Source organism: Orcinus orca, chromosome 4, assembly GCF_937001465.1.
Source record: "Orcinus orca chromosome 4, mOrcOrc1.1, whole genome shotgun sequence".
NCBI lineage: Eukaryota > Metazoa > Chordata > Mammalia > Artiodactyla > Delphinidae > Orcinus > Orcinus orca.
Window position 1 is genome coordinate 121,724,631 of NC_064562.1, and position 20,869 is coordinate 121,745,499.

Here is a 20,869-nt window from a genome sequence, read left to right on the forward strand (position 1 = left end):
TGCACTATTTACAAAATATTCAGAGTAACTCACTGAAGTTTAATGAGCACGTCAGCAAGACGGAGGGTGTGTATAGGGCCTCAGAGAATGTTAGTTTAATGAGGTTCCAAAATCTGGGTCTTTGCAGGTCCAAAAACCTGCATTTGTACATGACTGTTGTAGATGCTAAGTAGTCTGTAGAGCTTAGTAGTATTGGTTTTGAATCCAGGTTACCTAGTTTTGATTCCATCTATACAACTTAAATGCCTGTGTGATCTTGGGCAACTGTTTAGCCTCCATATACCTTACTTTCCTCATCTGTAAGATGGATATAATAATAGTACTTACCTCATTGAGTTGTGAGGGTATATATTATGTTACACATAATAGAGGTATACAATGTTAATATCAGTTTATGATAAGAATGTTCCTTTCCTGAAACTAGTGATCCTATCTCTCTGTCCCCTTTCATGGTATCACATTTCCTGACAAGTTGAATTTTTGTTCAGAAGATTACTTGGTATATATGAAATGAACTGAGTTTCTTAAGGAATATTTCACACAGACCCTGTCTTTCAACAGACCTGACCCGCTATACCAGATGTAGTATCTCTCCCCTCGCTAGAGATGTTTTTTACTGAAACTTTCTCTTCCCTCCCTGCACTCCCACTGAAATCCATGTTTTAGATATTTAGATGCTAGTCAGTCCTGTTCATTGATGCCCTTTCACTGGTTTAATATTATTGATAAAGTTTCAAATAGTATTGCAATTTTCTTAGACTAGAAAGACAATACTTCTAACTATTGTGTGTTAATGTAACAAATAAAAGCAATTGTATTTTTAAGTTCTTGGCAGGTGGAGGATCACCTCACTATTGCCTATGACAAGGACATTAAAGGGGCATGAGTATACTTACTCAATTTTCTAGGAAAATTATATGTTGTACCTTTAAAAATATAAAAATATCAGACACAGACCTACTAGAGAATGGACATGAGGATATGGGGAGGGGGAAGGGTAAGCTGTGACAAAGTGAGAGAGTGGCATGGACATATATACACTACCACACGTAAAATAGATAGCTATTGGGAAGCAGCCGCATAGCATAGGGAGATCAGCTCGGTGCTTTATGACCACCTAGAGGGGTGGGATAGGGAGGGTGGGAGGGAGGGAGACACGAGGGAAGAGATATGGGAACATACGTATATGTGTAACTGATTCACTTTGTTATAAAGCAGAAACTAACACACCATTGTAAAGCAATTATACTCCAATAAAGATGTTAAAAAATATACATATATAAAAATATCAAAGAGTACAGTGTTAGCTTTGTACTTTGGCTACATAAATTGTGACACAGTCCTGGTTCTAAGTGCTGTTCAATGGTGTGTAGACTAAAACTTTATCGCCAAGATACAAAATAAAATCTAGTGAAGCAAATTAATGTAACACACCTGAAAATAATGTTGCAAATTGCTGTCTTGTGGAGAGAGCTTTGCCTTCCAAGTGAGGGGGATATATTAATAATATCTGTCTCATGTCATGGATTTTATTGTAGAATTATTAGTAAGATATTTAATGCTTTATAGCTAGCTAAGTAGTTTCAACACATCTTGTCAATTTAACTCCCTAGAGGTAAGCCAGCTATTTTACCCCAAAGAATCAACAGGAAATTTACATAAATGCTGGTGCTAAGGTATAACTAGCTGAAACCTAGATTTTACTAATATTCTGCTTTTCTCTATTACAGTATGCTTTCTCAGATAGTCATGTGGTTTCTTTTATTTGAATGAGAAGTTTAACTTCTCTTTTGTCTAAACTGTAGGGAAAGATAATAAGTTAAAAAAACCTAAACTTCAGTAGTTCATGTAGGAGATTAAGGCAGCTCCTTTAGTGGAGTATTTAAGCATTAAGTATTAAGTATTTAAGTATTAAGTATTTTAAAGGGAGAGGAGGTCATTAAACCCTCCTTTGGAGTGGTTACAAAGAGAATTTATCAAGTTTTTTTCTTTTTGCTGAGGAAATTCTTAGGAAGAATCACTTGGCAAAACTAGGCTGCCGCTGCTGGCAGCTGTTGCCTTTCTAAAGAACCATGTATGTGCCTTGATTCTTTGAGTACACTCTTGTCGAGGGCACTGATCCTGTAATGACAGTCTATCCCAGAAGTCTACTTATGAAGGATGTCACTAAGTTCTAGATAGGTAAATAGATGGATAGATAGGTAGAAAAAGTTTGTGTTTAAACCAGGAACACCTCTATAGTTGTACACATTTGCAGTGCTTTTTCGGTGACAACCCAAAGTTTTACAATAATAATGAAAAGAAAGATAGTTGCTAATGGCTAATATACCTCTGTACAAAACTGGATCTTCTTCAGATACCAACTTTTTGGAATGGAAAAGAATTAGTAATTTATATATACATTGTTGCTCATCGTACTTCTATGGTTACGGTTCTGACTTTGGATGAGTTTTGCCAGAGATAATTCATAGGAGTATAACTGTAAAAAAAATTAGAGAAAGGACCCAGAACAATGAAATAATTGTTAGTTTGAAAGTGAGCCATCTGGAATTTCAGAGTATGAATTAATTATTGTATATTATATTTTTTCACCCTTATGTATTCCCTTGTTTGATTTTTTCCCTTCCCCTTCGTTACTCCCACCCCCTTCCTAACATACCCTATTCCCAGTTCTCTGGATTTTTGAGTAAAATATGCGTGTAAGTGTTATTTTATGTCTTCATCAGCATCATTTCCTATCTGGCAGGCTATTGTCCTTAGCAACAGCAGCAGAAACAAACCTGGGGCTCGATAATTGCAAGAAAAAAGAATAATCCTTTTAAATGAAAAGGCTAACTACTCTTCTTGACTATCCTATTGCTACATAATGCATATAGAATTGTTCAAATAGCAGTTATTAATGTCTGCTCATTTCTTCAGTGGCATTCACGTGACGAGCCTTCACATCAAGGCTGCTCTGACAAAGTTTTACATTTGTTTTTGTAAATGGCCTCGTTAGAATATCATACATCCCAGTAGAGAAATGCTTTCAATGTATGCATCCACTTAACTAAGATATTTGGCTGATACTTGTTAATTTAAAACCCCACTCAGCTTTTCACACCCGGGGAATTTGGAAAGAACAGTGCAGGAGTCATCCAAAATCAACACCACAGTTTGATTTCTCTTTGAAAAAGATTAATGAAAAATGTAAATTGAAAGTCACTTTTAATAAGTTTAGCAAAAGAGAATGATTTTGGTAGAAATAACTTTTTCCATAACTTTCAGTTTTCATGTGAAAGGATAACATTTTCTCTTAAAGCATATGAATTGACAATAAAAACTTCTGATGCTTGTGAAAAGAAACTTATTTTTTAAATGAAGTTTGAGTGAGAATATGGGAAATAGCAATGCCACTTAAAAATAGCCTTTTGTAAAAGAATTGTGATATGCTTGAAAATCAGTAGAAGAGAAGACCTAAGCAAATTCTTACTTAAAAAGGCAGAGTGTAGATAAACATAACTACAAAAAGAAAGTCTGAAATTGCTGATTGAGGTAATGTTATCTAGATGAACCAACCTAGTAAGGGTCAGAACTAGTTAGTATTAGAGATGAATTACTAATTTCCCAGGATAGTATGTACTAATGAGGCTCCAACCCCAGCTGCACAAAAGTATCATGTATACGGTCTTCCAATCATCTAAAATGTTCAAAGTGTTTTCAAATACAAAGTTTAGTAGAGATTTTTGTCTTCCAGGTGAGAATAGCATACAGAAGGGCACCTGGAGGGATGTGAGGAAAGAGTGCAAATTATAGGGTCTAATAGGAAAGGTGGCAGGATGCCAAAGATGAACTTTCTGGACATCATTTATTTTACCTAGAGCTAATTCTGATCACATGGTTGTTTTGTTGCAAGTTGTAATTATCTCTAGTAATGGTGAGTTTATTCAATTTGATATACATGTGATGTCATCGAGAAAAAGCTGAACAACCAGCTTCAGGTAGATGTTCGCTTCAGTGCCTCGCTATTCTTATGGTTTAACTACCCCATTACCAACTAACAAATTATTTCCCTACATCCACTATGCTGATTATTATGAGGAGCTAGAATTGCTATTGCATAGTGGTTCATGGAAGACCACGTCTGGAATTAATGCCTCTGGGGTACTACACTAGAATGCAGAGTGTATTAGGAAAACGCACTAACTAGAAAGATGGGGGAAGATAAGAGAAAAGAAAACAATGGTGAGGAATGGACCTTCTAATATTTGTATATTAAGTAAAAGAGATAATGATAAACTACCAGGAATGCTCAATGTAAATGATAAGAAGGGACTTTTGAAACATAAGGGTCGATCTGTAAGGGGAAATAATTAACTCTCTTAGCAAAATCTAGTAATAAGGAGAAAGGAAAAACATTCCCAAGACTTCTTCCATAGGGAAGATGGGGTAAGGAGAAAAGGATAGGGAGGAAATTAAAGTGTTCTAAAGGTCTTATTTAAATAGTTGAGGGGGTAATGCAATGGGGAAAGAGTTCTACTTTGTTATCAAACAATGGTAGAGAAGTATGTACTTCATTCTGAGGGACAAGGAAATAATTCTTAATGGGTATTAGAGTAGAATGTCCAAATTATCAAGAAGAAAAACTGAATAGCAGCTTTATCAAATTGGCAAAACTAAGGAAAAGAAAAATGTAAGAAATACAGTAGTATAAAAAATAATAAACATAAGATGGAGAAACATCCTGTATGCTTGCATGGGAGGATTTTAATATTACAAAATGTCCTTTGTCATAAATTCAAAAGAATTTTCTTTTGAAATTAGACAAAATTAGATCTGAAATAATGTATATAAATGAATGACTAGGAGTAGCCAGAAAATATGTTGAGAAAGGAAGACCAAGGGAAGCTTCCCGTTCTAGATATCAAGGAAGGATATAGAACCATTCAAATTAAATCATTATGGTATTGATAGTGATATAAATCAAATAGATAATGGAAAAGAATTAAGAATCCATAATAGATCCAGAAATAAAGAAGATATATATTTATATACCTATCTACCTATCTCAGTAGGAAAGTTATTAATTATTTAATAAATAGAATAGATATAATTGGTTGCCCATCTAAAAAGAAATGAAACTAAATCCCAATTTTGTACATAAAAATATATAACTGTAGGGAAATTCACATTTATTTTGGCAAAAGTTACCATAACCAAAACTGAAGGACAAATAACAGAATTGAAAACAATTTGCAACCTGAAAGGCAGAGAACTAATATTTGTAATGTATGTAGAGCTCTTCAGATTTAGCAAGCAGGAAGTGTTAAAGAAAAAATACTCAGTGACACTTGTTAAAGATGATAAGGCAGACTTTATTCAGGACCATTAGGATAGGTAGAGGGACCACTAAAATGGGAATTTACTGTGAGGGAGAAGGATTGGGTTCAACTCTGAATACAGCATGGGCAAGTGAGAATTTATAGCCAAGGAGCAGGGTGGGGATCATTGGATGGAAAATTACCAAGAGGGAAGGGTCAGAGGGAGTCTGGGTAAACCCGCCTACAGGATCTTTGCTGGAGAGAGGCCAGGGTGGTTAGACAAAGAACCTGATCAGATATTGAAGGTAAAGGGTTCTGGTAAACTGACTTAGCAGGGTTCTTGCCAAAACTAAATTAAGCACAGATGGGCCTAGGAGAAGGTTCAGGAGCCTGACTAAAGTTTTTGACAAGCAAAGAAACTTTGTGTGAAGTGATCCAATAGTAAATGACAAAAAAAGATAAATAATGTGAAGAGGCAGTTCATAGAAGAGTAAATCTAAATGACCAATATGCTTATAAAAATGCTCCAGTTAGGGAGTAGTCTGGGAAATGCAAATTAAGGTAAACAGTAAGTAAGGTACGGTTTTACATTTAGCAGACTGGTGTTAGCAATAGGTGTGTAAGATGATAACACTGATGACAAGAATATAGGAAAAGGGTTCTCAAACATTGTTGTTGAAAATTAAGTTTGTTGCAACATGTATGAAAAGAAATTGAGTAAGATATATTAAAATTAAAGTGTATATATACTTCAACCGAGAAATCCCACTCTTGGAAATATAACTTAACAGAAAAAAAAATCAATATTATATTAAAAAATATGTACAAGAATAGTTGTTGGCAGAAAACTGGAATGCATATCAATAGAGGAATAGTTACATAAATTGTTACTGAAAAAAGCAAAATATAAGATGACTAAAGAAAAGTCAAATATGTAATATCACATTCAGAGATTTATGTAAAATATATATATATACAAATTTAAAAATAAATAATTCAGGGAAAAACATCACAGAAGTCTTCCTCTTTGAAACTAGAAGTACCTTTGCTCTGTTAATCATTAAAACTAGGCCAGCCTCAGAGATCTTGAATCCTTAATGATTCTGCACAACATATCTTTACTTTAGCTAACTAGTATTTGTGTTCTGTAAAGCGTTAGCTGACATCACATGAATGAAGAACTCAGAACATGAATTTTCCACTCTTCACTAGTTACTGCAGTTTCAACTTCTCAACTTCAACTTTCTGTCACCAAGCCACTAACCCCTGGGGAAGGGTCAATTTTTACTTAACTTCCAAAACTCAGCCCAATTGTTGAGGCTCCCACTTTACAATCCTGGACCCACAATGATAATTGGGGACCATGCAGAGAAATAGAGATGTTGTTTCAAGTTGGAATTTGTATTATGCTTTCCCTTAGAAATACTTTATAAATTTGTACTAGAAGTTCAGGTAATATAAAACATTAGGTACACTTTTGAGGATTAGTCTGGGAGAACAACCACGAGCTGTAATCCCGTTTTTAATGGAAAATAAAGTATAATGCACACTAAAAAAGCAATTTACAAATTAACTTTATGAAAACAAGCTGTTTGTAAATTGGGGACTACCTTAGGAAAGAATCTTATAAATGATAATGCTCATATGCAGATGTTAAACCTGAGGGTGATCTGATACTGACTTGTGGATGGACTTGGCTGTTACGATTGACTAGAATTATTTTCCTTTGATACTCACTGCTGCCTTTGAGATTATCCTGGATCTCTCTACTAATCCAAATTGACCGACCTTCCAAGGTAGACTGGAAGCCTCTTTTTCAGTCAAAGCTTTATTCATATTTGGTTATTACAATTGTTAACAGTTATTTCTGCTGCAGGGTTCGGCTCTGAGCTTTTACCTGTATTTCCAAGCCTTAATAGGAACCAGGGGTTATATGAAAGTGGAAGCGGAAGTTAACATTTACTGAGCGTCTAATATGTGCTAAGTTGTTTTATCATTACAGTAAATATGAAGTAGGTATCTCACATGAGGAACAGGCCTTCACAAGTTTAATTTTTTAGGATCAAGTAAGCAGTGGAGCAAGTTTTGAAAATATGGATAATAATTTATTCATTTTTAACTTTTATTTAAGTATAACATATATAGTAAACAGTTCGTAAGTCAGAAGTGTTTAATTGTCGAATTTTCCCAATGGGAACACACTCTGTGAAACCAACTTCCAGGTCAAGAAATAGAACATTACTGGAATCTAAGAAGCTGCCCCGGTGTGTGCTTTCACTCACTATCACCCCCACCCCACCAAGGGTAACTTGACTTCCAACACTTCTCACATCAAAATAGTTAAAATTACATTAGTTTTGACTGTTTCTGAAATTTATACAAATGGAATCATAGAGTATGTATTCTTTTATGTCTGGCTTCTTTCTTTCAACATTATGTTTGGGTAATTCATTGATCTTGTTACATGCAGTTGTAGTTTGCTCATTCTCATTACTGTATAATATTTCATTGTTTAAATATACCGCAGTTTGCTTATCCGTTTTACTCTTAGTAGACATTTGGATAATTTCCAGTTTTTAGCTATTATGAATAGTACTGCTATGAACATTCTTGTACATACATGTCTTTTAGTGCACAAATGTATACATTTCTGTTGGATATATATACTTCAGAGTGTAATTATTGTGTCATAGGATTTGCCTTAGAAATCTTTTTTTTTTTTTTTTTTTTTTTGCTGTACGTGGGCCTCTCACTGTTGTGGCCTCTGCCATTGTGGAGCACAGGCTCCGGATGCGCAGGCTCAGTGGCCATGGCTCATGGGCCCAGCCGCTCCGCGGTATGTGGGATCTTCCCGGATGGGGGCACGAACCCGTGTCCCCTGCATCGGCAGCTCTCAACCACCACGCTACCAGGGAAGCCCAGAAATCTTATTTTTTTTATTTTTTATTTTTTTCAGAAATCTTATTTTTAATTGCCAGTTTTCCAAAGTGGTTTTACCAATGTACACTCTCACTGGCAGCACATGGAAATTCTGATGGTCCACATTCATGCTAATAAAGGCACTTTTGAAACCAGATTGCTGACTCTAAAACCCAAAGCCCTTTTCCTTTCACCTAAATCTCATTTAAAGGTAAGAACTTGGTAACAATTTTCTTTTATAAATTCCATGATTCTTTCTAAGGTTTTTAGTCTTTGTTCATTAAGTGAGTTTCCTTTTTTATACTGGAAAATATATCTGTGCTGAATAGAATTTAGTAGAGTTAGCAGTGTATCAGAGGCCTCATGTAAGTATTCATCTTCATTGAACCCAGCCTCTTCTATTTTCTCTGCATGGGTGAAAAGAATGGCAGTGTAATTCTTCCAAGCATGTCCCAGAAGTTCCTGAAAGAGAGAAGTTAAATGGCTATTTGCCTTGGACTATATTTCTCAAAGAAGAGCTGAGGAGTTATTATGGTTTAACACAGTCAATAGATCTGTACCTCATTATGTTTCTAAAAGCTGGAATATATAATGGAAATGATGATGGGGTCAAGTAATGTAAGCACATGGACAGAGATGGGTGGGCATTCTATAAAAAAAGGCTTTAGTTCTCCATTTTATTTTGTTGTTATAATTTATATACAACCTCAAAACTGCATATTATCAATGCTGCATATGATTTAATTACATTTGCAGCATTCATTTATACTTGCCTGTCAACCTGAATCTTTTAGAACCACTGAATTCCTTTGTCAGAGCACCTTGCCCAAGGGAATTGTCATATCTCTTTCTGTAGGAATGTTGTGTTATCATCATCACTGAAAACATTTTCTAAGGATTTATAATTACATAATCTGGTTACAATCTGTCAATTAATCAGATGACATGTAATGGAAATGCTAAGATCAAAATACATTTGGTAATTTGGAGCAACTACAAAATATTACTGTGACTCGCATCCTCTTCACATACCTGGAATTAAACCCAGTTTATCGGGTGACTTCCTCTAATGTGGGTGAAAAACACTGCAGACCGGTATTCCTTTGTTTAGTAATATGTAGAAGTTGGTTATGTAATAAATTCTTGTTTGATTAGTGCAAATGAGCTGATATAAAGCAGAAGTAATAGCACATGGCAGATTGCTCACGCAATATGAAAGGCATCTAGAAATAACCATTTAATGTTTTTGAATATTTCCAAAGTTATATGAAATCATGACAATGTGACAGTAAAATTCCTTCCATTCCAAACACTCGCATAAAAAAAATATTTCCAAAGCTGCTACCAGTTTATAATAGCAAGAGAAATATTAAATGCTTAGGAATAAACATAACAAGGAATATCCAGAACATCTAATAATTAAAGAAAGACGGGAGAACAACTAATATTTAGTGCTGGATATTATGCTAAGCGCTTTACATACTTTATCTCTTTTGAAGCTCAACATGGTGATTTGTGAGAGATACCATTATGATATAGAGAAACTGATATATAAAGAGGTTGAGTACAAACAGAGGCATTAGCACAAACTCTAGTTTATAAAAATCTTGAAAAAATTGAATGGCAGTTTGGGAAACTTTTGAATGAATATAGGATTCATATTTATAATATTGAACAGCTGAAAAAAGATGAAAGGAAGAAGAGGGAAAGACAGCGGGAAAGAAAGTAAAAGGAAGGCAGGAAGAAAGAGGAAGGGAAGGAGGGAGGAAGGAAGAATCAGGACATGTAAATCTAATATGAAAATACAGGAACTGTGGGACAATATATTTAAATTAGAAACATCTCAAGACTGGTTACCAATTATAACTCCTAACACAGTCTGACTTTTATCAGAGCTATTCATTTTCACATTTATTTCTATAACTTGGCTATGACCTCTTTGAAGGCAAAGTCTATGTCTTTCTATATCAATCAAAGCCTCTAATATGTTGTAAACTCTCAATAAATATGTTGTATTAATTTGGAATTTAGACCCTCACCATCATCTCAAATAGAATATTTAGGGTTTTATTTATTAATTTTGAGTCCTCAATTTTGAAATTTAATCTTTGGGACACAAAATTGTACTTTCCTGTAAAACTTTTCTACTCTAGTTCATTATCACAAATTCGCCTGTAATCTGCACTTTCTATTTTGTATTCAGAGGGACTCTCTCAAGGTATAGGTCCAAAATTTTTCCTCATATCTGTTCAAAATGTGTCTGTTTATACCATAGAATAATTGTATATTTCTAGTTCTCCTGAAATGCCCTGCTTCAAGAAAATCCTCAGACATTTCCAGATCAGTACATTAGGGAATAATTATTTGAACAGAAAGATTCTGAACTTTACAAAAGAATTTTTCAAAGAAGTACTTTAATTGGCATATGCTTATGTGCCTTTAAAACTCAAAATTAGCAAACCTTTAACCCAAACTTTAAAGAACATAGCTCTTTTATAAATCAAAGTCTATATGCAATGTCAACATCACATTTTAGCTAATAGTGACATAGCAAAATTACCAGACCTCTTCAGAGTTTGTCGTATATTCTATGTACTCTAAGAACACATCTCTTGTGAGAGAGGTCAGAGAATTGCAAAATAAATAAACCATGTTGTGGGTTGAATTGTAACCTCTTTCTCCAAATTGATATGTTGAAGTCCTAACCTCCAGTACCTCAGAAGTGTCTTTATTTGGAAATAGGGTTATTGCAGATGCAATTAATTAAGATCATTAGGGTGGGACTCTAACCCAATGTGTCCTTATAAAACAGAAATTTGGACAAAGACACGAATACAGAGAGAACACCAGGTGAGCATAAAGACAGCCATCCATAAGCCAAGGAGAGAATCCTTGGACAGATCCTTCACTCACAGCCCTCAGAAGGAATTAACCCTGCTAACACCCGTTTCAGACTTCCAGCATCCAGAACTGAGAGACAATAAATTTCTGTTGCTTAAGCCAGCCAGTTAATTATACTTTTTATCACAGCCCCAGCAAATTAATCCAAATGGTTGAAAAATTAATGAAGTGCTAAATATATCAGATTTAGGTTCTGGGAATAGAGATTTCTGGGCCATTTACATCAGAATCACCTGGGATGCTTGCTAAAAATGCATCAAAATCTTTAGGGGTGGAGCTTGGGAATGTGAATTTTAAAAAGCACTCTAGGGGCTTTATTCCTTCTGCAAATACTTATTGAGGGTCTACTTTGTTTTGGGGACAAGGAGTGGTACAAGACAGGTACATTTCCTGCTTATATCTAGTGGAGATTCTTGTTTACTAACTAAAGTTAGGTCTAAGGAAGAGAGACAGACAGGAAAAAAATACTTTGTTTGTTGTAATTGCAAGTGTTATGATAGAAAATATATTGGCACTACAGAGGCAAACATTTAGCCTAGTTTTGGATGGGAGAGGTGGAAAGTGGGGGTAAAGGGAGGGGGTCAGAAAAAGTTTCTGGCATGTGATGATGCCTCGAGCATAGGAATTAACAAAGGAGTTCTCAGGCAGTAAAGACATACCAAGTAAAGAAAGTGATTGAGCATTATTGGGAATTGTATAGTATTGGGATTTTATTTCTATACCACTATTGATCCTTCATCACTCTTGTCTCTAGAAGTTTCTCAAATTTAGAATCAGACCTGGTATTCACTCAGCACATTATTGATGTATTCATATTGATTGTCAGGTTATTGAAATGTTTAATACACGTGAATAAATAGCTACTGTCCTTAACCCCTTGAGTGTTACCCCCAGACCTGTTCCCTGGGTATTGGCTGATGCAGGGGCTATATTTATTATTAACTATTTTTACAACATCACCATAATAAAAATTCATGCTAAATAAACTGTTTGGCTCAAATGGTTCTCTCCTGAGTTATATATTATAACATAGACTTCTCCTCTTGCTAGGTTAGTACCTATTGCATTAAAGGGCATAACATTCACAGTGTGTTTTTAGTTCCCGGCTTTCTGTATTGTAACATTAACATGTTGCCTCTTTGTCTCCACCAGACATCTTCTGTACTTTAAACCATAATATCATTCAGGAAAAATGAGTTAAAGCGCCTAAGGATAATAGATTTGTAAGCTTGACACCACTTACAAGTCCATGTGTTCAGCCACTGCAAAGTTTTTACATGTTGATAATTATTTATGAAAGGATGCTCATGTCCTAAACTGTGAGAGAAATTGCACTTTTGAATTACTGCCAAAAATAGAAGAGAATGGTTGATTTAGCTTATATTCTTTAGATTGATTTTTGGCCAGCAAATAGTTGAATATTTGAAAGTAGTGTCACTTGGTGTATAGTCATCATGTTAGTGGCCAAACATTCTTTATGGATCCAGAGAAAGAATAATCACATTTGATTGATACCTCACATAAAAAATCCAATAGAAAGATAATGTAAGTTTCTGGTGTTAATAATTTAAATATAGTACTAAGCTAGATGGAAATTTTACAATCAATCATGAGTTGTTTGGTTTCATAGTGCTAATGGGTATGAGTCCATCTAGTCCTTTTGGGACAACTAGTTAGGATATAAACTTTGTTTTCCAGGAATTACGTTCATTTTCCCAGGACCTCACCAGCCCTGCCCCACTTGTTTGTGGTTGATGAAATCATAGCATCTGGACCTTTTAGGGGGAAACTTTAAAAAAAGCCAACTATTACATCAACTGAGAAAAAAATTATCATGGATCAGGAGGACAATAAGGACCATTCTTTATATTTTATGCTATTCCCTTATTCTCTTCCCACTTCGAGCACCACATTTGCCTTCTTAGAGAGCCAAAGCTGAATGGTAAGCCTCGTTAGATCAGATTCAGAGAACAGTCAGCCTTACAGATCATCTGTCAAAACTGCCTTATTTTACAGATGAGGGTATTAAGGCCTTGTGATGTTAAATGGCTTGGCCAAAGCCACATAGCTGATTATTGGCAGACTTGGGCCTGTAACAGAGGTTCCTTGAATGGCAGGGGTCCCCTGTCCTTCACACTAAATTTTTATTTCAATTAACATTACTAAGCCAGTAAATTTTTTTCCCAGATTTTTTTCTAAATTAATAAGGAAGTTCCTATAAATCAGGGCCGTGTAAGTTTTATTTCACTCTTACTTTCTTCTGAAGCCTATCAAAATAATCCCAAAGAAGGCTACAAATAATATGTCCCAATTTTAGGGTAAAACAAATACTAACAATAAAGTCACAATGATCATAGGTAACATTTATTATGCACTTGCCATGTGCCAGTGTCTGAGTGAATTTACTATTATGTTAATATGATATTAATTCCAAAAGTAACCCAGTAAACTATTATCTTTCCCAATTTACCAATGAAAAGATTGAAGTTTAGAGAAGTTACCCAAGGTTACAAAGCGAGTAGCTAAGTAGGAACTTGAACAACATCTGTAATATGTTGCTTATATCTAGTAGTTCATTTGAATAAGTACTCATCACAATCTAGGTAGTGCTGATGGCAATAAAAACAATAATAGTAATGGCAATTTTCTGCAAACCTACTATGAAACTGCTGTAATTCAGGCACAATGCCAAGCACATTACATTTATTAAATATAGCCCTCAGAACTCTTCAATTAGGTAAATTATCCCCATTTTATAAGTAAGGAACTGAAGCCAAGAAAGCCTTAGTAACATTTATAGTCATATACCTAGAACTGTAACAGGCTTATTTGTCAACTGAATTCTATAGAACACCTAAGCCCATGATCTTTGTTTAGTATGTTCAGGCCTTACATTGGCCTTTCTGAACCTTCCCTGTGTACACCTATCTGTAACATCAGCAGTTGAGTTGTTCATTCGAAATTAAAATGCATGCTTGAAGCCTGAATATATACAGTGATAATATGTACATGATACCATGATCATGGAAAGAATTTAGTCAATTCCTGGATTCAATTCCTGGTGCACTTTGGCTGCATGCTAGCACTTTCCCTCAGGTGACTTTATTTATGCTCTGATCTATTATTGGGGGATTTTTTAAAAAATTAAAATGATAACATTCAGATGAATCATTCCCTTTATTTCCCAATTTTGGGGAGATGACTCACTGACATCTCCACCATTTTACTGTAAATTAATGAAGGCCTAACATAAATAAAGAAAAAGGGATCATTTGAGGAACTGTTTCAGTTGTCACAGTTGGCAGCTTATAACCCCTTTGTAAAATATTAGAGCACAAACTGAGAGATATTTAAAGAGACAGCAGAGAGGTACAGGAAAGAAGAGGTCACTTCTCTGGCACTAGCCTTGGAGACTACTTCCATGGAAAGCATCAGTGCCCCCAGAAAGGGGGAAAGGAAGAGGGGAAGGCAGATGTTCTCTTCCCCATTTTGCATGAGCCAGGAAGGAGAAATCCAGGGTGTGTCTGAAACCAGAGGACCTTAGCAACACCTCCTTCCTAACAGCTGCTGGTCCTGTTGAATATTCAGACATTCTGCAGCTCCTCCCAATCTGTGAGCATATCCAGATGGTTGCCACTAGTATCTGAGGCACCTTCAGGAAGAAAGTCATAAACAGCCAGCCTGTGCTTAGGCAATCTTCAACCAAAGATCAAGGTGGTAAGCCCAGAATGGGACTGCAGTGCCTCCTAGGGGTCGAGGCCCCTCTGAGGATTACTAAATCTTGGCTGCTGAGTTCTCCCGGGAGACAGAAGTTATTTATTCTCGAAAAAAATATTCTGGATCTGAGTTTTTCCCTAGCCCATCTCCTCTGTGCCTTCAACTCCTGAATTGGCCACTGACGTAAGGAAGGCAGCTATAAGAGGAGAAGGCTATATGCCAAATACCATTTAAAAGGATCAGAGACATGTATGAATCAAATTCACTTGCATAAAAAACAATTAGGGAATTACAATATTGTTCTATATCCTAAAACTGGAAAAAAAATCTATTTTCAAAATGTATGTCTCTTAAAATATCCTGTCTGGACCAGCAGAAAGAAAAATCTGGAGACATATGGAGAGGGTCAGGTTAGTTTTTGAGAACTATTTATGCATTTACTGAATTTAGTGGGTTACATCCATCTATAGCTTAAGCTAAATGTCTATTTAATAGCAACTTTAAATGAATTTTTAAAACTGTTTAAAAATTACACTGACTGTATGGCTGCAGTTCCCCCCCGCCCCCCGCCCCTCTTGATTTCTACCAGAAATATTGTTTGAAATGCAGGCTTTAACTGGTTGGGGGGTGGTTTATGGGCTTTCTTAGATTCCACATTGTTTCTTAATTGCAATCATCTTCTTTTCTTCTTCTTTGCTTTTGTACAGAATGTCCTTGATTTTTCAGGAGTTAGATGATGAGGATTATTTTTTATACTCTTGTCACCCTAATTTTTTCCACTAGTTTCTTGTGATTACACATATGGCTTTTTTTTTTTTTTTTTTAGAAACATGCACAGTTACTGAAAAACAAAACGTGTGTCTGTCATTTAGAACAATCTTATGCCTTTACTAGTTAAAGGAAGATATCTTTCTTTAAAGCAAAGTATACTGTTTTTCTAAGTGTAACAGATTCTGCATGAGCATAATCAGAGGTGGGACCAAAAGAAGAATAGCATTTATACAAATTCATTTTGAATTAAAAATGTCTACTCTCTATTCTTCATGTAGTTTACTTGTGAAGCTTCTAGGGAAGATGTGTTCTCTGAGCTCAGTGACTTAATGAGGCTACTGAATTATACTAGTCAAGTCCAGCAGTTACATTTGGGTGGCCCCAGACTGGAGAATCAAGAAATTGAATAAATGAACAAACAGGGATGAACCACTAGTCAAAAGTGGCATATGTTATTTTTGTTCACCCTGAGGTCCCTGTGAATTTCTCATGGCTGGCATGGAGCAGTTACCCTACAGATGATGAAACAAGCAAAGCTTCTGAAATTCCTGATTTTTTTCCTGTTAATAAAGTATAAATCTCCCCTGATTACTTACTGAGGTGTAGGTCTCAGTGATGCCTCCTTCACTGAGGAGTTGTACATTGCCCTACTTTGGCACTTGTTTATCTATTTGTCTTATACTTGTTTATCTATTTGTCTTATACTTGTTTATCTATTTGTCTTATACTTGTTTATCTATTGTCTTATACTTGTTTATACTTGTCTTATACTTGTTTATACTTGTTTATCTATTTGTCTCTTCTAGGCTGTGAGCTTTTTGAGACCAGGGCTCATATATTACTCACCAATCATTAAGCTCTGTACTGGTGCTCAATACAGTGTTCAGTGACTGAATCAGACAGTAATGCCCCATTTATGGTGAACTGTAAGAGGTTGTCCCTTGATGTTGAATGGATGCAAGTAAGTATTTTAGTTCAGTGGTTCTAAAACTTCACTGTTTTAGAGAAATATACGGGAAGTTTATGCAAATACAGATAGGCAAGCTCTACTCCTGACATTCTGTTTCAGTAGGGCTTGGATGAATCTGCATTTTTAACAAACAGCTTAGTTGATTCTGATGCATAGTCAGACCACACTGACAATCAATCAGATTCACAGTTCTTAGGGGTTTGAGACTTAGTTAACCTCTGAAGTTCAGTATCTCATTTTTTGTTTTGTTTTGTTTTGTTTTCTATGACCCAGTTACAAAATGACTGAATTCCTCTAAAGGAAATTGTAAAAATGACTCTTGGTGGGAAAATCAAGTAATTTTTACCAATTATTTTTATGTGATCAGCACTTGTTTTAAACTACTTGCTTTAAACTTGGTTTAAAACTACTCTTTTAACCAGTTTTTCATAGTTCTTTCCTATTAAGATAATGTCCTTCAAATGGGAATAATGTCATTAGTGTGATTGCCCCTTTTTATTACCTGGATCATCTGGACTGGGGAAGATTCTTCCTGTTCACATAGAGGCACATCCACCCTCTGGACCAGCAGTGCAAGGTGCAGACCCTCTTGCCCGAAGTGATGTGCCAGGGCCTCCCTGACCTCCTGCTTCACATGCTTCTTGCTCAACCTGCTGTGCGGATAACCTGGAGTGTCCAGCACCTGGACCTGCAGGGTTACCTCTTGCCCCCCTCGACGCATGAAGCTGTGGAAGTGACAACTGCGGCCCAGACTGCAATCTTTGGTCACAGAACATGGAGCAAAGCTGCTGTGGAAGTCAGTGCTTCCCAGAAGAATGTTCCCAGCAGAACTTTTTCCACTTTGAGTCATGCCAAAGAGGGCCAAGTTTATGGTCATCTTATTGGAGTCCATCATGGCTGTGGGTAAACAAAGGCTCAGCATAAGCAGTCAGGCTTCTACACTCCCCCAATATAAGGCTTCTTACCTGGCCTAGAGCACTCCCAAGTATTGACTTTGATTTGCTTTCCCCTTATTCTTAGTGTCTAAAGCATGGAGGAGCTCTCCACTGAAGTGGGGACCCCTCAGTGACAAAGGGAAAATGGAAATAATAGTAGTAGTTTGCAGTGGGAGAGGAGAGAGAAATCAAATACAAATAAGGAAGGGAGGAGGAAACAATAATTGCAGGAAAATTAGAAAAAATATTACATGAAGATGGTGTAAGCCATGTTTAGGAGGAATATGTTAACTCATCAGTGTGACAGGTGAGTTGGTTTAGAAATGGGGTCCTGAGGTCTCTCACTTCAGGAACAAAGGTAGCAGCAATATTTGAAAATTATTCACTCTTGGAGGAGAAGAAGGAACAGTACAGTGGAAGAAATGGCCCTTCTTGCATTTTAAACAACGTTCTGCACCTCCCTACTCCCTACCTCCCCACCCCTTGAATATACAAGTGGCATCTGCAAAAAATTATCTTTCCTGACTTCCTGAATGCTTCGGTCCTATGAAACATGAATAATATTAAAGGAAGACTTCTGTTCCTGTTTACTAATTTTTTAACAACTAGGCAACATTCTGATGAAAATGAGAACTACTTGTAATATCTGTTATGAAATAATTAAACAACTCCATGGTTCATCAGAGTTAAGTATTGGCTCTTCAATGAAGAAAAGAAAGGCCAACACATTGTGCAGTTCAGTTAGGAGGGAGGAGAACCTGGGGAGAATCTATTTCATTTACAGCACCCCTAAAATGTAGTTATTTTTGTGCAGAATATAAGCCCCTTATAGCATTTTAAGGTCATCCATCATTTTCATTAGATTGATAAGGCAGAGCTACTGACCAATTGCCAAATGTACTCAATCTGCTGATTCAGAAATAAAGACATTTAATATTGCATATTTATTATTTTTGCTTATAACTTGTACTTCAACTATAAAGTTTTATGTACCACTGACCTTTCTTGTCCTCTGATGCCCCTCACCCTACTCACTCCAGACCCTAATATGAACATGTTGAAGGAACCTCACACCCTCATACAAAAGACACTCACCTTAGGGGTCCCTGAAGGTGACCCCAACTCACCAACTCATTCAGCTGTGTCAGCTGCACCACAGACACTCAGATTTCTTTTTACTCCTGAATTAGATGTGTGATTTTTTTCAAGAATTAATTATGGACTCACAACCGATTTGCTCTATGTCACTTACCTTTTCCAATCTTAAAAATGTTTTCTCCACAGACTTCCCTCAAGCTGTTACAGTTATGAACTTCAACCTTCTGGCAGTGTCACTGTACCACTCTGAGACTGATACTGTATGTATTTTATTTAGTTAATCTATTACCAGAATCCTTTCTATAAATGATTAGTTGTCTTCCTCTAATCAGCACTGAGTTTTTTATGTCACTTGACAGATGTGTAACTGCAATAGGTACTTCCTGAAACTTTTATTTCCAGGATTAACTTTTGTTTAAGAGAATTGCTTATAGGTAACAATTTATCTTACAGCCTAAAGAAATGCAGGATTGGCAAGTGTTAAATAGAAAGTAGACATTGAAAAGCAATGATCACAATTTTTTCCATTGTAATTGACATATTTACTACTTCATGAAAAAGTTTCAACAGATATGTAATATACATGCAAGAGATATTGACTTCATAACAGTATTTAGGTCATAAATTCAAAAGTTCTCTAGGAAAACTCTCTTGGCTATTTCCATGCAATTGAAATTTATTATTTGATGTGATCACTAGCATGATTATATCAACATATACAGTTTCCATATCAATTAATGATAACATATTTCAGAAAAGGAGTACTTAACTATGACTTAAGGCCAAATAAATTTTGCTTTAAAATTGGGGTTTTATTTTGTTATTAAAAGATTAAATTTGATTTTTCCACTTTTTAGTATATAACCCATATTTTCCAACATACTTTCTTAGTTTATAAGTTGTAGAAACCTTCATATCATTATATTCTGGTTCATCTTCTCCTGTACCTCTCAAAAGTCTGTGAAGTATGTATTTCTGTGTGAAGGAATTTTGGAGACATCTGGAATGCTTTATGACTTCATGGACAGAAAGTTTAAAAGTCTTCTTCCTGTGTGAATATGACAAAGAAAACACAAAAGGGATTTATTCCTCTGACAAGCACATTTGGCTTTCTTGAATGAAGCAGAAAGAACCTCCCCCAGGTGGCAGTAGCAGCCTGTTTCCCAAGAAGTGATCTCGAACCAGAATTTATTTTCATTTTCTTCCACAAACCATAAACTGACATTCTTCAATTAGGCAATTTATATCAACACATATTAATTGTGTGGAAAATCTTTTGAACAAAGGCAAAACTAAGCCTTCTTTCCTGTGTCCCTTATAGAAAGTGACTAGTGTAGAAAGTCTTTAGTTTTCAAAGAGCCCTCTTTGAAATCATAGTTTAAATCATTTGCTGAGTGAAACAGTTGATGGCTTAAAAAATAAAGTTCAGAGTTCATATGTGTAGTGAAAAGTTCTAATGAGACTGAAGAATTTAAAAATAATTTTCAACAGATTTAATGGAGGTTTAAGATCTGTGTCAATTTAGAGATCATATAGAAGGGTAATGTATTGGTATTTGATGATGTTTAATGATTGATGTTCATTCTTTTTGAATCAGGGTGAAAAGAAAACTTGAAATATTACCTTCACTCTTTTCAGTAACTTGGCTAAACAATATAACAGGGATAACTTTAACAGCTGGCTCCAGGATTTCTCTGAGGAAGGGAACTGTCTTTGAGAAAATAGTTTGATTAGCTACTTGAGGTAGAAAAGGGGATCCTGAGAGCATGAGCCGAATTCACTAACAATGATGGTCAAACTGCTGGGGATGAGGGAAGAGCCAAAAAAAAAAAAAAAAAAGAGTAGAGATAATCAAGGTATATATAGAGGAGGGGAGAGGAAGGAAGGGAGGGAGGGAGGGATGGAGAGAGGAAAGGTAAGAGGGAGAGATAGAAGAGAAATGAGAAGGAGGAGGAGGAGAGAATAAGAACTATAACATTAGAACATAAAAGGAAACTAGAGCTCCCACTTGTGGAAATGGCTAAGTGACTATGTTAGAGCAGAGATAGCTAATGTTCAATTTTAACTTTTTACATTTCTGGGATGTAAAGTCAGCCATGTTCACAATTCCCACGTTCGCAATTACCTTTTTATTTTTGTTTTGTTTTAAGTTGTTCTTAACCTTTTACCTTATTTTATTTTGATGGAAGTTAATAGAAAGGCCTGAGGTCCATCTTAGGTTAGCACAGGACAAGGACCACCAACACTGGAGACTGTAA

General features: G+C 35.7%; 2 protein-coding genes across 5 annotated transcripts in view; one reads left to right on the forward strand and one right to left on the reverse strand.

Moving 5' to 3' along the window:
* AIMP1 (aminoacyl tRNA synthetase complex interacting multifunctional protein 1) overlaps positions 1–20,869 on the forward strand; it is a 102,623-nt gene that overhangs the window by 41,755 nt on the left and 39,999 nt on the right. The window contains exons 7-9 of one of the 4 annotated variants that reach the window (XR_007477233.1): positions 8,257–8,430; positions 16,415–16,569; positions 18,798–18,942. The exons of 1 other annotated variant lie outside the window; for it this stretch is intronic. Coding sequence is in view for 1 of the 3 variants with exons in the window: in XM_049709505.1 (XP_049565462.1) it covers positions 18,798–18,871 (74 nt within the window). In the remaining 2 variants the exon portion in view is untranslated. Of the gene's footprint in view, positions 1–8,256; positions 8,431–16,414; positions 16,570–18,797; positions 18,943–20,869 lie in introns of those variants that run through there. 2 more of the 4 variants (XR_007477234.1, XM_049709505.1) reach the window with 2 other exon arrangements.
* Positions 8,421–17,473, reverse strand: GIMD1 (GIMAP family P-loop NTPase domain containing 1). The gene is made up of 2 exons (XM_004269602.1): positions 17,081–17,473; positions 8,421–8,681 (listed from the first exon to the last, which is right to left on the reverse strand). The coding sequence occupies exons 1-2, from the start codon at positions 17,471–17,473 to the stop codon at positions 8,421–8,423; spliced, it is 654 nt and encodes a 217-aa protein (XP_004269650.1).

Coding starts and splice junctions, on each gene's coding strand:
- GIMD1 (XM_004269602.1), bottom strand. CDS start 17,473: ATGATGGACTCCAATAAGATGACCATAAACTTGGCCCTCTTTGGCATG. Junction 8,682..17,080: donor CCCCAGTCCAGATGATCCAG/GTAATAAAAAGG, acceptor TCTCTCTTTCAG/GAACTTCTGGGACATGCTTG.